Source organism: Lytechinus variegatus, chromosome 6 (genome assembly GCF_018143015.1).
Source record: "Lytechinus variegatus isolate NC3 chromosome 6, Lvar_3.0, whole genome shotgun sequence".
In the NCBI taxonomy this organism is placed as follows: domain Eukaryota; kingdom Metazoa; phylum Echinodermata; class Echinoidea; order Temnopleuroida; family Toxopneustidae; genus Lytechinus; species Lytechinus variegatus.
Window position 1 is genome coordinate 5,797,539 of NC_054745.1, and position 13,449 is coordinate 5,810,987.

At 35.7% G+C, this 13,449-nt stretch overlaps 1 protein-coding gene across 1 annotated transcript in view; it reads left to right on the top strand.

The window, feature by feature from the left end:
* The window catches only part of LOC121416910 (b(0,+)-type amino acid transporter 1-like), a 32,830-nt gene extending 20,881 nt beyond the window's left edge, over positions 1–11,949 (top strand). Inside the window, exons 3-12 of the mRNA XM_041610437.1 lie at positions 1,453–1,698; positions 2,133–2,258; positions 2,978–3,083; positions 3,408–3,452; positions 3,817–3,940; positions 4,946–5,049; positions 5,950–6,046; positions 6,575–6,724; positions 7,483–7,651; positions 8,859–11,949. Coding sequence (XP_041466371.1) covers positions 1,453–1,698; positions 2,133–2,258; positions 2,978–3,083; positions 3,408–3,452; positions 3,817–3,940; positions 4,946–5,049; positions 5,950–6,046; positions 6,575–6,724; positions 7,483–7,651; positions 8,859–8,944 — 1,253 coding nt within the window. The 3' untranslated portion in view covers positions 8,945–11,949. The remainder of the gene's footprint in view (positions 1–1,452; positions 1,699–2,132; positions 2,259–2,977; positions 3,084–3,407; positions 3,453–3,816; positions 3,941–4,945; positions 5,050–5,949; positions 6,047–6,574; positions 6,725–7,482; positions 7,652–8,858) is intronic.
* Positions 11,950–13,449: the final 1,500 nt, after the last annotated feature.

Genomic DNA, 13,449 nt, shown 5'->3' on the forward strand with positions numbered 1-13,449 from the left:
CCTGTAAAGCCGGTGTAACGTTAATCCGGTGTCTATGTCGGAAAACACCAGCGAAGTTTTGAAATAGCAACACTTCGGCTTTACACTAACACCAGATATGTGTTTATACAACACCAATTAGTATTAAAACATTGACTTGATTCTACACTGGTGTTGTTTCAACACTCCGTTGGTATTATATAGATGTCGGGCTGGTATCAAATTACCACAATTGTTGCAGTGCATAATGGTGGAGAAACTGTTAATCCTCACCTCAGCTGGAAACATTTTAATTGCCTCTCCCAAAGCTGTCCACCAAATCTAAACTGGTCTCCATCTCACACCTGCTTTACCTGGTCCCAAAGACAATGACAACAAAATTTACAAAACGCCCATCCAATCAGTGGCGGATCCAGCTTATTTGCCGGGGGGGGGGGTTGACAAGTATTAGGCGTTTTAGGGAGGTGGGGGATAAACACCTACCCCCTCCCCCCAGATCCGCCACTGCCATTATCCTGCTCTGATCACCTTTACACCTGAACATTACAACGAATCGGATTCCTCACGCTTCGACTCACCCATCGTCCTCGCGAATCCTCTACTACTACTACTATACTACTATTTATTATTATTATCATTATTACTATTAAATATATTCATAAAACGTGTGTTGAGAAAATTTTTAAAATTCCTATTTCACCAAACAAATGCAAAAGTATTATTTCAGATCCAATCGTTACTTGGGACAAAATCTATATGATTCCTTTTAAATGTACTTTTTCAACAAAGCTTAGATATTTTCAGTACAAAATTTTTCATAATATTCTTGGCGTTAACAAGTACTTGAAAACTGTTGGTATATCACATTCTGATTTATGTTCCTTTTGTTCAGCACACACGGAAACTATTGCTCATTTATTTTGGGAATGTCCCCTTACTCGTCGATTTTTAGATGATTTTGAAAAATACACTCTTAAAAGTGAAATAAAATTATCTTTCAATGACTTTGTATTTGGCATACCAGCTGGAAATTCTTCTTTTAATTTTGATATTTTATATGCCAAATATTATATCTTTTCAACTAAATGTTTAAAAGGAAACTTATCATTCTCATCATTTCAAAAGAAATTAAAGTATCAGCATGAGATAGAACGAACTATGCACATGCAACAAAATAAGTTTATTGTATATCTTGATGAATCGAGGCACATCGAGCTTATTTAAATTATGTATTGTGTATATGTATGATATTGAACATACATTTTGTGCATTTGTTTATATGCGTTGTGGAGAAATATTGAATAAAGACTTTCTTTGAAAAAGAAAACAAATTATTATCAATTATCATTTTGATTTATTATCATTATTATAATTGGAAGTAATAGTAGCAGTATTTTACTGATATCAATTTGTATCAACATTATTATCGTTATTATTAATATTATAATCACATTTTACCCCATATCATCCAAGGTTCCCTTTGTTACGCTGAGCTGGGCACAATGATCCCCAAATCGGGAGGAGAGTACGCCTATCTCCTGGAGTGCATGGGTGCTCTACCGGCCTTCCTCTTCTCCTGGACTTTTATCCTGGTGATACGCCCATCAACCGTTGCCATCGTCTGCCTCATCATGGGCACCTACACCGCGGAGTACATCACAAATAGCGATTGCTACGACAACGACCTGGTAGCAAGGATATTCGCGATGATGGCGCTATGTGAGTAGTTTGCATATTATCATCTGTAGTTTTAGACTGATATATTTTAGCAGACAGATAATTTTGAGGTATAGATTGAGATGGATAACCTGAGAGAGAAAAGGGGGAGATATGCATGTAGATGGAAAGAGCGGGACGGGGGGGGGGGGGTGAGTGCTCAAGCCAAAATATGGAAACAGTCGGTTACAGAAATGGTGCCCAAGATACCTAGATAATTTGAGACAGTTATATAGAGAGAGAAAGGGAGAGAGGGGAGATATGGGGGTATCATGAGAAAGTAAAGGGGGGGGGATCAAGCAAAAAATGTCCATTAGCACAATTAAATATTTTTTTTATTGCGATGAAAGACATAAACATTTATTTAGAAAGCAGTGACGTATCCAAACCTTGTGTACAATGCCTAACTTTGGTCCTATTCACATTAAACTTTCCAGTGATCCTGACCTTCATAAATTGCTACAGTGTGAAAGCAGCCAATCAAATCCAGATCTGGTTTACCATTGCCAAGCTGCTTGTGTGTGCAATCATCATTGTCATTGGCTTTATCAACATTGGAAAAGGTGTGTGTTCATAATTACGTTTCATATAGGCTATTCATTAAGAGTATCTTCGAGTGAGAACCGCAGTCGTCTATACGATAACCGTTACTGTTCTTTCGAAAACAGTACAGCATCGTTTATCCAATAAATTGTTGTTTTTTTTTTTAATGAAATTTCATCTTTCTGTTTTGTGTATGACATATGTGAGTAATTGTATGGAAAATGCAATATAATTCTGTGCGGGTAGTTATCATATGCATTAGATGACGAGTATTGAATTCATGGAAATTTCATAATGATAATAATAATAATAGAGATTTGTATAGCACGCTTTTCATCTTGATTAGATGCTCAAGGCGCTTCAGGGCAGAACAACAAAAACTATTTACATGTAATACATGTCTGAACAATAAGTCAATATCTTATACAGGTATGTTTTCAGGTTGCCCTTGAAGGTGGTCACTGAAGTCTGGGTTTTCAAACTAGGTGGGAAAGAATTCCACAGGCTTGGGTCCTGCATGAGCGAAAACTAAGCATAGATCTTTGAATTATGTTCTGTTCCAAAAACTCAGAATTAGATGAACACATCAAAAGCCAAGTTGTTGGCATACTAAATATATGTTTTTTGATGATTCATTATGGACTTTCTTCTTACTAAGCCCATATATATGCATATAATATAAATTGGGTTTGTTCACCGTCTCTATTTCTTACATTTCTCTAAAATATTTTATAACCAGGCAATACGGAGTTCATTGCACCCAAAACATCGTTCATGAATAGTTCGCCCAATGGACTGTCTTATGCCTTAGCCTTTTATCAAGGACTTTGGGCGTATGAAGGATGGTAAGTAACCCAGTCATTTTAAAAATGTAATAATAATGATAATAAACGGCTAGCAGGGCATAGTATCATTTTTTTTACAATTTCTATTTTCATAAAGTGACTAGTACTTTTATTGATCGCTGTAACTACATTTAAATTAACACACAATGCACAAAAATGTTTAATATCCAAATAACTTTAACCTAAAAGATTTGAATCCTTTGGACATTATATGAACGAATACAAACATATACATTATTTTCTGGTAATGTGCAATAGTAGGAGCTCATTATTCATTCTTTTATTTTGTTTTCATTGTTTCTTTTTGATGTGTGTGTGATTCAGGGGTTTCCTAAATTCATTGACTGAAGAGATTAAAAACCCACGAAGGTAAGACACTTTCATTGTTTATAAGTTCCGATATTTATTTATGCTTAATAGGGGTTCTTACATAGAATGTACATCATACATGTATAAAAGTACCGCTGGAGATTGTAATGTCTTAATCACCTTCTTTAAATGCGGCATAGTTTGATTATTTACTTATTTTGCTCTCCAAACAAACGAACAAAATGATATGTGTTCGGAAGGTAACTCCCAGGCAAAATTAGTTTAGCCTATAGTATATATTACTGATATTATAAAAAGAGAATGTTTTACGGGTTGGATAAGTCTACTAATGATTTGCTTGCATAATTGTCCTTATTTTTGCCTGAATTCTTAGAATTACCCATTGCTACATTCTCCCCCTCAGGAATCTTCCGATTTCTTTGCTGGTCGGCATCCCATTCGTCGCTCTTGTATATATCTCCATGAATATCTCATACTTCACTGTTGTTACCCCAGATGAGATGCTTGCAGCAAAAGCAGTTGCTGTCGTAAGTATACTTCACTGCAAAACCTCCGGTGTTGATTTAACACCAGTTGGGAATCAAACTGATGCTATATTAATACTATTCTATAAACACCTTAAGGCCTGGTCATACCGCCAGAACTAATTTGCTGGACCGTTCCTGGAGCGGTGAACAAAATTCATCGCCGCTCGTTACCGGCGTTCACCAATGTTTATCAGAAGTTGGCCCCCCGTAAGCAATATCTACATACATACCAGGTTTCTGAACAACACATGAAAAGTAGGACAAAACGGCACGCCCCAAATGATTTAGATAATTGCATATCCGAGATCCTAAAACAAGTGGAGCGTAGTTCCTTGTTTGTTGATATTTTTCAAAAATTACAAGCGCAGTGTATTTCTAGAGTAACAAAAGTTGTCTTTTGACCACTTTTTCGCTGGTATTGTCACTGACAAATAGTTAATGAGAAGCCACGTGATTTTTTTACTTTTTGCTTTCTTTTTTTCGGTTTAATGTTTTAAGATGATTATCATAATCATCCTCGGTGATACTTCAGTGTGAATTGGTTCATTTAAGTCATGTTGTCCGCATACTGTTTTGACATACACTTCAGAAATATATTCATAAACATTGCTATAATATGGGACATCTCTCTGTATTTGACAACACCTGCATCTAAAATAGTCACCGTCTGTACTTATTTGTCATAATTTACCCTTTCCTGACCTCCAAATCGACTTAATTTACAAATTTATTGAAAAGGAAATGAATGCACATTTTCCAGACTGCACTTTTCGGCTCCACAACAAAGCTTCCCCAGACAATGTGATTCCATTTTGACAAGAGAATGAAAAAGTGTGTGTTAAAGGAATGCTATTCCGGGACGCGACAATGGAATGCGGTGCAAGTTTACACTAATTATCATGTCGATATACAGCCTATTGTGTACATATTTCAGAGTCACTGCAGTAAGTAGTGCATGCCTTCTATTCAAATAAATAAAAATCCATGTTATTGTCCTCTTCACAGACTTTTGCACACCGCACAATGGGATCTTTCGCTTGGATCGTTCCGCTTGGTGTGTGTATGTCGACTTTCGGAGCAGCGAACGCTACCCTTTTTACAGCTGGCAGGTACGTGGAGGGCAGATGAACTTGATGATAATAACAAATTTATTGATATATATCATGGATGAATAACTTGACATGCATTTCCCGACCATTTTGTTCGAGCAAGAAGGGTGAATTTGTTTGTTCCAAAGGGGAGTCGGACGATGGCGATTCCATAATGGGCCTATTTTTAACGACCCTTTTTTCAAATCTGACTCCCATTTTCTCAATTTTTCTGTCACTGCATGAACTGCTCATGTTGATGTAGTTCTTGACAGGGCTACCCACTGAGATAATCATTTGAAAGTCTCGAAAGTTTTCATGAGATCTGTATGAACAAGATACAAATAATATTTGGAAGTTCCCGTATTTATGGAATCGCTTACAGAAAGTATTTAACAAAAATCACGATCAAAGTATTATTTTGAAGAATATTGGCTTGGAAGTCATACGCATCTATCGTAAATGAATGACGTACTAATATCAAGTCGGCATGTAATCTCTCTTCCTGTTGGAATATGCATCCATACATGCCTATAGGCTGTAATAAAAAATGAAATAACAATTATATAAACAACAATATCAATAGTAGACAAAACACTTTCTAGTATAGTCTTGCACGTCTTATGACAGTAGATATTATTTTGGCAATTTTCCAGGGCTGTTACGTTTTCAAGCCTTGCTTTTCTGACGACCCTTGCAAACATATTTATTGTGTAACAGAAAATACCACTTGATATTTTTTTTTTTTTTATTTATGTATGATATATTTGATGATTTATATACAAAACTATTGTTCATTATCTTGATGTCAAATTTCAGATATGTGTTTTCTTGTTGCAAAACAAATAAATGAAATGAAATGTATGGATTATACATTATTTTATGTATGAGGAAGTTTACATTGAATATTGACTGTTACAGGTTACCCTTCGTAGCAGCAAGGGAAGGCCACGTGGCTCAGATCTTAGGAATGGTGCACGCTAAGAGGCTTACCCCACAACCTGCTGTTATGTCAGTGGTAAGTTATTCACTGCAAAAACGTCGGTGAACACCTTACACCTCTGCCTGGTATCTGTATCGGCCCCACACCTGAGAAGCATTGAAAACGCCAGTTATACCAGGGTCACATTGTTCTACGGCGGCCGACGGCGAGTCGAATACAGCCGTTTTAACATTTTTTTCTCCAACTACATACATAAGGTGGTTTGAATCAAAATTAATAAAACAGCTGTTTTCGACTCGCCGTACGACCGCCGTAGAGCAAATGTGACCAAGGTATTAAGAATCAAACCGATATTAGTTTAACACTTATATCTTTTGATTCATGTACATTTTCCTTTAAATAAGAATTCAATTATTGCTTGCTACACGTATGCTGTTCGGCATAACTTGAGCTATATAATGGCAATGCTGTCAATGATAGCGTTTTCATGTACTCTAAATCCTAAATATACAATTATTTCCTGTTATTGATTCACTAGTTAATTCAATGTTCATTATTTGTTTTATGACTTACACATTATTTGTTTTTGTTTTTTTACATTAGACGGCGATTGCAATGGCTCTGATATGCATTGGGGATTTTGATGGTCTCCTCAACTACTTTACCTTCGCCGTATGGCTTTTCTACAGTCTTACCGTACTGGCGTTGATGATAATGAGATATACACATGCTGGCTGGGAACGTCCCATCAAGGTATATATCAGCGTATGTTAGCATCCACTTCACATAATAGATTTATGCAACGTTCAGGATCTATTGAAGATAACCATCAAATCACAATGGACACATTAAGACGTCATTGTTTAAAGTTGGTGGACCAGGAGGGTGTTTCATAAAGCTGTTTGTAAGTTAAGAACGACTTTAAGAACGACTGGTGATCCTTGTGGAAAATGGTATATTCATTGGCGATGGTCAAGCGCGTAAGTAAGGTTCACCAGTCGTTCTTAACTTACAAATAGCTTTATGAAATGGCCCCCAGGTCAGCTTATCTTCTTAAGAAGATTCGGACACGGCAAATCATATCAAGTATGTTGTTTGCCCTGAGTCCGCGACGACACTTTTGTTTTGATTCATCGATTTTCGACAAATGGTGCTTCGTTATGAAGGGTTTTTAATAGAATATTATCTGTGTTATAGTAAGCGTATGTACAGTGATTGCTAGGACACTCTAATGTTTCTGGAAATAGAAAGAATGTCATGTATATCATAATACATCTCAAAATCTCCAATATATATGGTAACCATTGTCTTTGGAGAAATGAATAAATATTTAAAAGAAGAATGTAAATATACTAAAGTAAGCAAGAAGCAATGATAACTTTTATATTTTTTTAGCTTTTTTGGGAAAGAGCAGATTTACTATGCTATTTATTTATTTATTTACTATTTATCATTTCCCCTAGATTCTTTTAAAAGCAAAGTATAACATTCTTTCCTCCTTTCTTTCCTAGGTTCCGTTGGTGGTTCCGATCCTCTTTTTCTGCGCATCTCTGTATCTTATCTTCGCTCCTATCATCAACTCACCTGCCCTGGAGTTTCTCTATGCCTTCATCTTCATCATATCAGGCATTGCGGTCTACTTCCTCTTTGTCTGGTATAAGCTTCAGCTCCGAGGAATGAGTGAGTATCATACCATGGTGCTAAAAAGTTAATGAACCCCTCCACACAATGCACCCCTTCATGCCGAGTGTTAAATGTCGAGAAACGGACTGCATAGAATGTAATATTTTATCACCTGACTTCATAATTGAATATCTAAAACATGGCAGAATTTGAAACCTTTTTTTTTCATTTTCTGGTGGGGTTGACGAACTTTGGTAACATTGTTCCAGGAGCTCTCATAGTTATTATTTAAGTACAGCCTATGTTTTCTTAAAACAAAGCACTTTAGTAAAGCAAATACAGCAAACGGAGATTGGATTCCCCTCCATTAGGAACAGAACAAAACCAATAAAGCAACAAAAAAGGGGGAGGGAGGCGAATAGGTATTGGAGAGAAACAGTGAGAGAGAGAGACAGAGAGACAGACAGACTGAGAGGGAGGGGGCATAATGATAGAAGAACAAGGAACAAAGAAAACGAAGACAGAGCTGCAATTCGCATTTAACATTTCAAAGTTTTAATTTAAATTTTGTTTTTAAAGGAGAATCATATCCTTGAAACAAGTGGGCTTGTGTTGAAACAGAAAAGCCAAAGAATAAGAACAAAGAAAGTTTTAAAAATCTGACAAATAATGAGAAAGTTATGAGCATTTGAATATTGCAATCACTATGCTATGGAGATCTCCCATTTGCAATGCGACAAGGATGTGTGATGTCACATATGAACAACTTTCCCTTTGATGGACTATAAAATACCCCCAAAATGTCTCTTTGCATTTTCTTATATGGTGACACAAACTCTATCAATGATGTATTCTTTAAACATCTGTATTACATGCCCTCCTATAGAAAGAATATATGCTGTACTGATAGATGTGAAAAAAGAGGCAGTTTGCATGAAATATATACTGAAGTAATGGTGAGAGTTGTTCACAAGTGACATCACACATATTTGTGTCATTGCAATTTTGAGGATCTCCATGGCATTAGTGATCGCAATATTCAAATGCACTTAACTTTTTCATCATTTGTCAGATTTTTCTCAAACTTTCGTTGATCTGTTTCTGTGATTTTTCTTTTTTCACACTAGGTATCCTGTGCAAAGGTTTAATTCTCCTGTAAATTTTGAACGTCTAATTTCAAACATCGGTTGGCATATTTCAAATGAAAAGCCTACTTGAATGCTAGATATCATATCCCCCTTTCATCTATTTCTTCAATGCACAGATTCCCTGACAAGATTTCTGCAGAAATTGTTCTTCGTTATACCTACCAGCTACAAAGAGAAAGACGAAGTGAAGACACCTCTCTGAAACCACGCCGAATCAATGGACACTCATATACAAAAGCACTGTATTATTGACAAATTCCACGATCATTAAACAATACAATATTTGTATTGTATGAAGCATGTACTTCAACGTTCGCAGGTTACACAATCTTGTAGCCATGATAGCTTCATCTAAACGTTCAGATAGTCCTACCTTCTATTGCCCTGCGGTGATCCTTAATTGGAGCTAAAAGAATTAGGATTCAGAATGTTTTATCATATATAGGACTCACATGATATTGATCAACAATTTCTAATCGTAAAGATGATTATTTGCAGGGTTGATATGAACCGATCAGAGAAAAGGGACTTGCATTCGGTAGTTAAAGCAAGCAGACTCGACTCCATGAACACATTGAAATGGCGATGCCCCATGTATGGATCATAAGGTCTACTTTGGAGGTTTGGTTGTGGATGTTCTTCCCCTCGTGGCTCGATTCTTCATCATGTCTGATGGACAATACTCTACGGGAAGAACAATCAATGCATCTGGAAGCCATTACACGGTGTGACGTACAGAACTCGGTCCTGGCGAAACTGTTCACCGTCCTGCACCAGTAGAGTAGCTACCCATGCGTGCTCGAACTTCTAAACGTGCAATCAAGTTGAGAGTTCCTTTTACAGGGTCTAATCTATCACTCCTCTCCGAAGAAGGACTTGATGATTCCAATCTGAAATAGGATTTATTTCGTGCACAACAATAAAGCCCTGTGTCTTATACGTGCAATGACACTTCTCACAGGGCTTGTATTCGACAACCTATCAGAGGGACAATGCCGTGTTTATTTGATAACCTTGCCCCGAATCTGAAGATGAGGTGCAGATAGTCACGCAACTGGATGAACCGGGTTAACTATCCACGCCGCTGCCTCTCCGCTCTTAATTATTTAGAGAGCTTTCTAATCTATATTCCTGCTTCTCCTTCTGTTTTAAAGGAAATGAATCCATTCTCCCCTTGATAAGAGTCTCACTGTTTCGATCATCTCTATGGAGCGTGATTATTTGTGTGAGACAAAAAAGACAATTTATTTTCATGCGATAGAGAGGGTGAAAAAAAAATATATTCACCTTTTCTCCTCTTGTTTCACAAGTGAACACGATAATGTGTTGTCTTTTGTCAAGAGAATCTTGCATGGTTTCCGAAGGCATGCAGGGATGTTCTTAAATAATACCACCGTGTAATTATGTGCCGTGAATCTGTTCTTAATTTATGAGCATTTTCCGTCCTGTAAATATGAAATGATAAAATAAATATATTTTGATAATATAATTGTACCATTTGAAGCTATGGCTTGATCAAGCAATATACTTTTTTTCCACCGTTCAATTCAAGGAGTTGTTCGTGAATATTTGATTTTTTTTCTGTATGAATTCCTAAATAACAGGGTTTTTCTTATTCATGTCATTGCGATCATTTTTGAGTTATTGAATGAATTCATCGAAATATAAATAGTCCTTGGTGAATTCGTTACTTCCGTTTTTCTTGATTAGGTTATGCTAAAGTAAATGTATTAGCATGTTTTACGCTGAAAACCAAAGTTTATAGTCCTTAAACGAGAAAGCTTGTGTGGGCATACACTATACCCCCCCTACCCTTGAAGAAAAGGTACGTTTTCCTACTTCAAAAGTGCTTTCTTTGTTTTGTTTTGCATCACATTTTTTCAAGTTCAACTGGCCACTCTCTGAATTTGTGGTTTATTAATGTTTATTTATTCAATGATGTATATATAGATATAATAATAGCCATCATTTCAACAGTTATTATGTAATTTGAAAAGCAGCTCAAATTGTCCATGTTCAAGGAGATGAATTTATATTTAAAAAAAAGGTAATATTATTTATTTTCATCTTGGCTATCCATTCCGTGTATTCTTCGGTGATTTTAAAGGAGTATGGTTTTATTCGTTTCAGAGGCTGTACTAAATGCATGTAAATATGAGGCGTCCTGAGAAGAAAATATCCAACATATATTATGTCTTGATCAGTCTGATCAAAATGTGATTATTATAATTTCATTGAAATATATCGCATGGTGTTCTGAAATTCTTAATTTATGATTTCTGTATATATGACAATGATGAGCGTTTCAAGTGAAAATTGTTCTGGTTTATTTATATTCAGCTACTGTAGTCCTGAAATTTGTTTCGCTGAAAGCGATAATGACGTAAAGATTTCTAGTATATAACAAATAATGAATTTATTATGAGAAGTGCACAGCCTTTTTCACAGGGTAAGAAAAAGAAACAATATATCGCGTTGGTTTATTTCATTTATTTAACAGAATGGAAATAAGATCGTATAAATGTTAATATCGTCTTATGAATGATTACCATTATGATCTGTTATGCTTGCCTCCATGTGGTGGTGTTGAACTGTGCTGAAGCTAAAATATAATGGAATGCTGCAGCCTCAGCTGTGAGGTGTATGGTGCGCCAAAGATCTCTGGTCTATTTTGAACACTCTGAAACCGTCTTCCATTTTCTTTTTGTAAATGTGAATGAAACTGTTAATAAGGATGAAATTACATTGGAAAAGATAAAATGATTTAACTTTTAATGTAAGTTGTATTAGTAATCGTTTAAGAATTCATTTCAGGGGGTCGTTTCACAAAGCTGTTTAGTTAAGATCGACATACGAAGAGCTTTATGAAGCTCCCACCAGTTCTTGTTAAAGACAAGTCGACGAGTGTTTTAAATCAAAGAGTGGCGCTCGATTTATAGGCTAAACTCAACAAGCGTAATACTGGCTCTAAAATGTCTGATAAGTCATGCTGTTGTTATGGGTAACTGTGAGATCAAACGCATCATGCCCGAGCCAGCAACTTGAATTCAAATATCAAACGAGAACAAATGTAACTAGATTAATATCACCTTGTCTGAAAATGTTCGTGCTTATATTATATTGGATGACTAAGTTGTTGTGTTTCATTTTGTGTAACTGTATTTGTTATCGGCCCAAGTCTGATACTGGGTTCGACCGGAAATAGGTCTAGCTGGAACGCTCAAACACTGTAAATAGAACGATACCTTGCCTGCGTTTACGTTTTCCTCTGCGTTGTGAGTTATCACTGTAAGTTGTTTCTTAATATTATTTTCATAGTGATGTCGGCGTTTCGCGGACACACTGTCAACTGATGCTCAAAGCATTAAGATCCTTTTTTTTCTATGATGTTGATATTGGCTAGTTTGAATGATAGTGGATAACCTATCACGAACATCGCATTTTCTGAATAACCATTTTACTTCCAAGTAATCCCGCGATATGTAAAATGCAGTACATAATACACCTAAAAACAACCAGTGCATATATTATATATATATTACTAACGTCTTGTCAGTCATATTGATCAGTCGTTTTATGTTATATATAATCGCACAAAGTGTTCCCTTCCTTAACAGGGTATGTACTTTAAAGGGTGAACCGTGTTCATATTGTGGTTGTATATCGGTTAACTGGTGCAATAAGTGTCTTTGTTGCACTAATGCGAATAAGTGGTGATCAATGATGGAAGATATATGCCTTTGTAAATATAGTTAAAGGTCAAGTCCACCCCCAAAAAATGTTGATTCGAATGAATAGAGAAAATCAGATTAGCGTGACGCTGGAATTTCAACAAAATCGGATGTAAATTAAGAAAGTTATGACATTTTAAAGTTTTGCTTAATTTCACAGAACAGTGATATGCACATCTGAGTGACATGCAAATGAGAAAGTCGATGATGTCCCTCACTCACTACTTTTTTTTATTGTTTGAAGTATGCAATATTTCATTTTTTACAAATTTGAAAATAAGGACCAACTTGACTGAACCCTATAGTATTAAACAATGCTAATTCCACATGTTCAGGGAGGAATTTATTGTAGTTTCACTTGACAATCGAAAATTTGAATAATTCATATTTATATATAATAAAATACAAAAGAAATAGTGAGTGGGTGAAGTCATCAGTCTCCTCATTTGTATACAGACCAGGATGTGCAGATAACTGTTTTGTGAAATAAAGCGAAACTTTAAAATTTTACAATCTATTGTAATGAAACTTTTAGTTTATGCTTGTTGGATTTTTCTCTTTTTACTCAAATCAATTTTTTGTGGGAATGGACTTATCCATTAAGCAAAACATGGAAATTATTAGAATTAATTTATATCAGTATCAATTTAATTGAAAGAACGTATGTAACTCCATGTGACTGTATGCTAAAGCAATAATTATTGGATATTTATGCCAAGAAACCTGATGTGATCGAGATATATGTGTGTATGGTAAAATATAATGTACAAATTCATTGTGCTCCTTAAAAGATTAGTTTGATTCACAATAAAATTGTGTCAATCAGACAAACAAGTACAAGATGTTTTAATTGGATTATTGGTCTGCTCATCGAGAAATGTTTGACTGCTATGCGACGTAGTAATAATAGTGTACAACGGGATGATATGAGTGACGGAATGGGTCGTGGGGGCAGAGATATATACATACACACTAA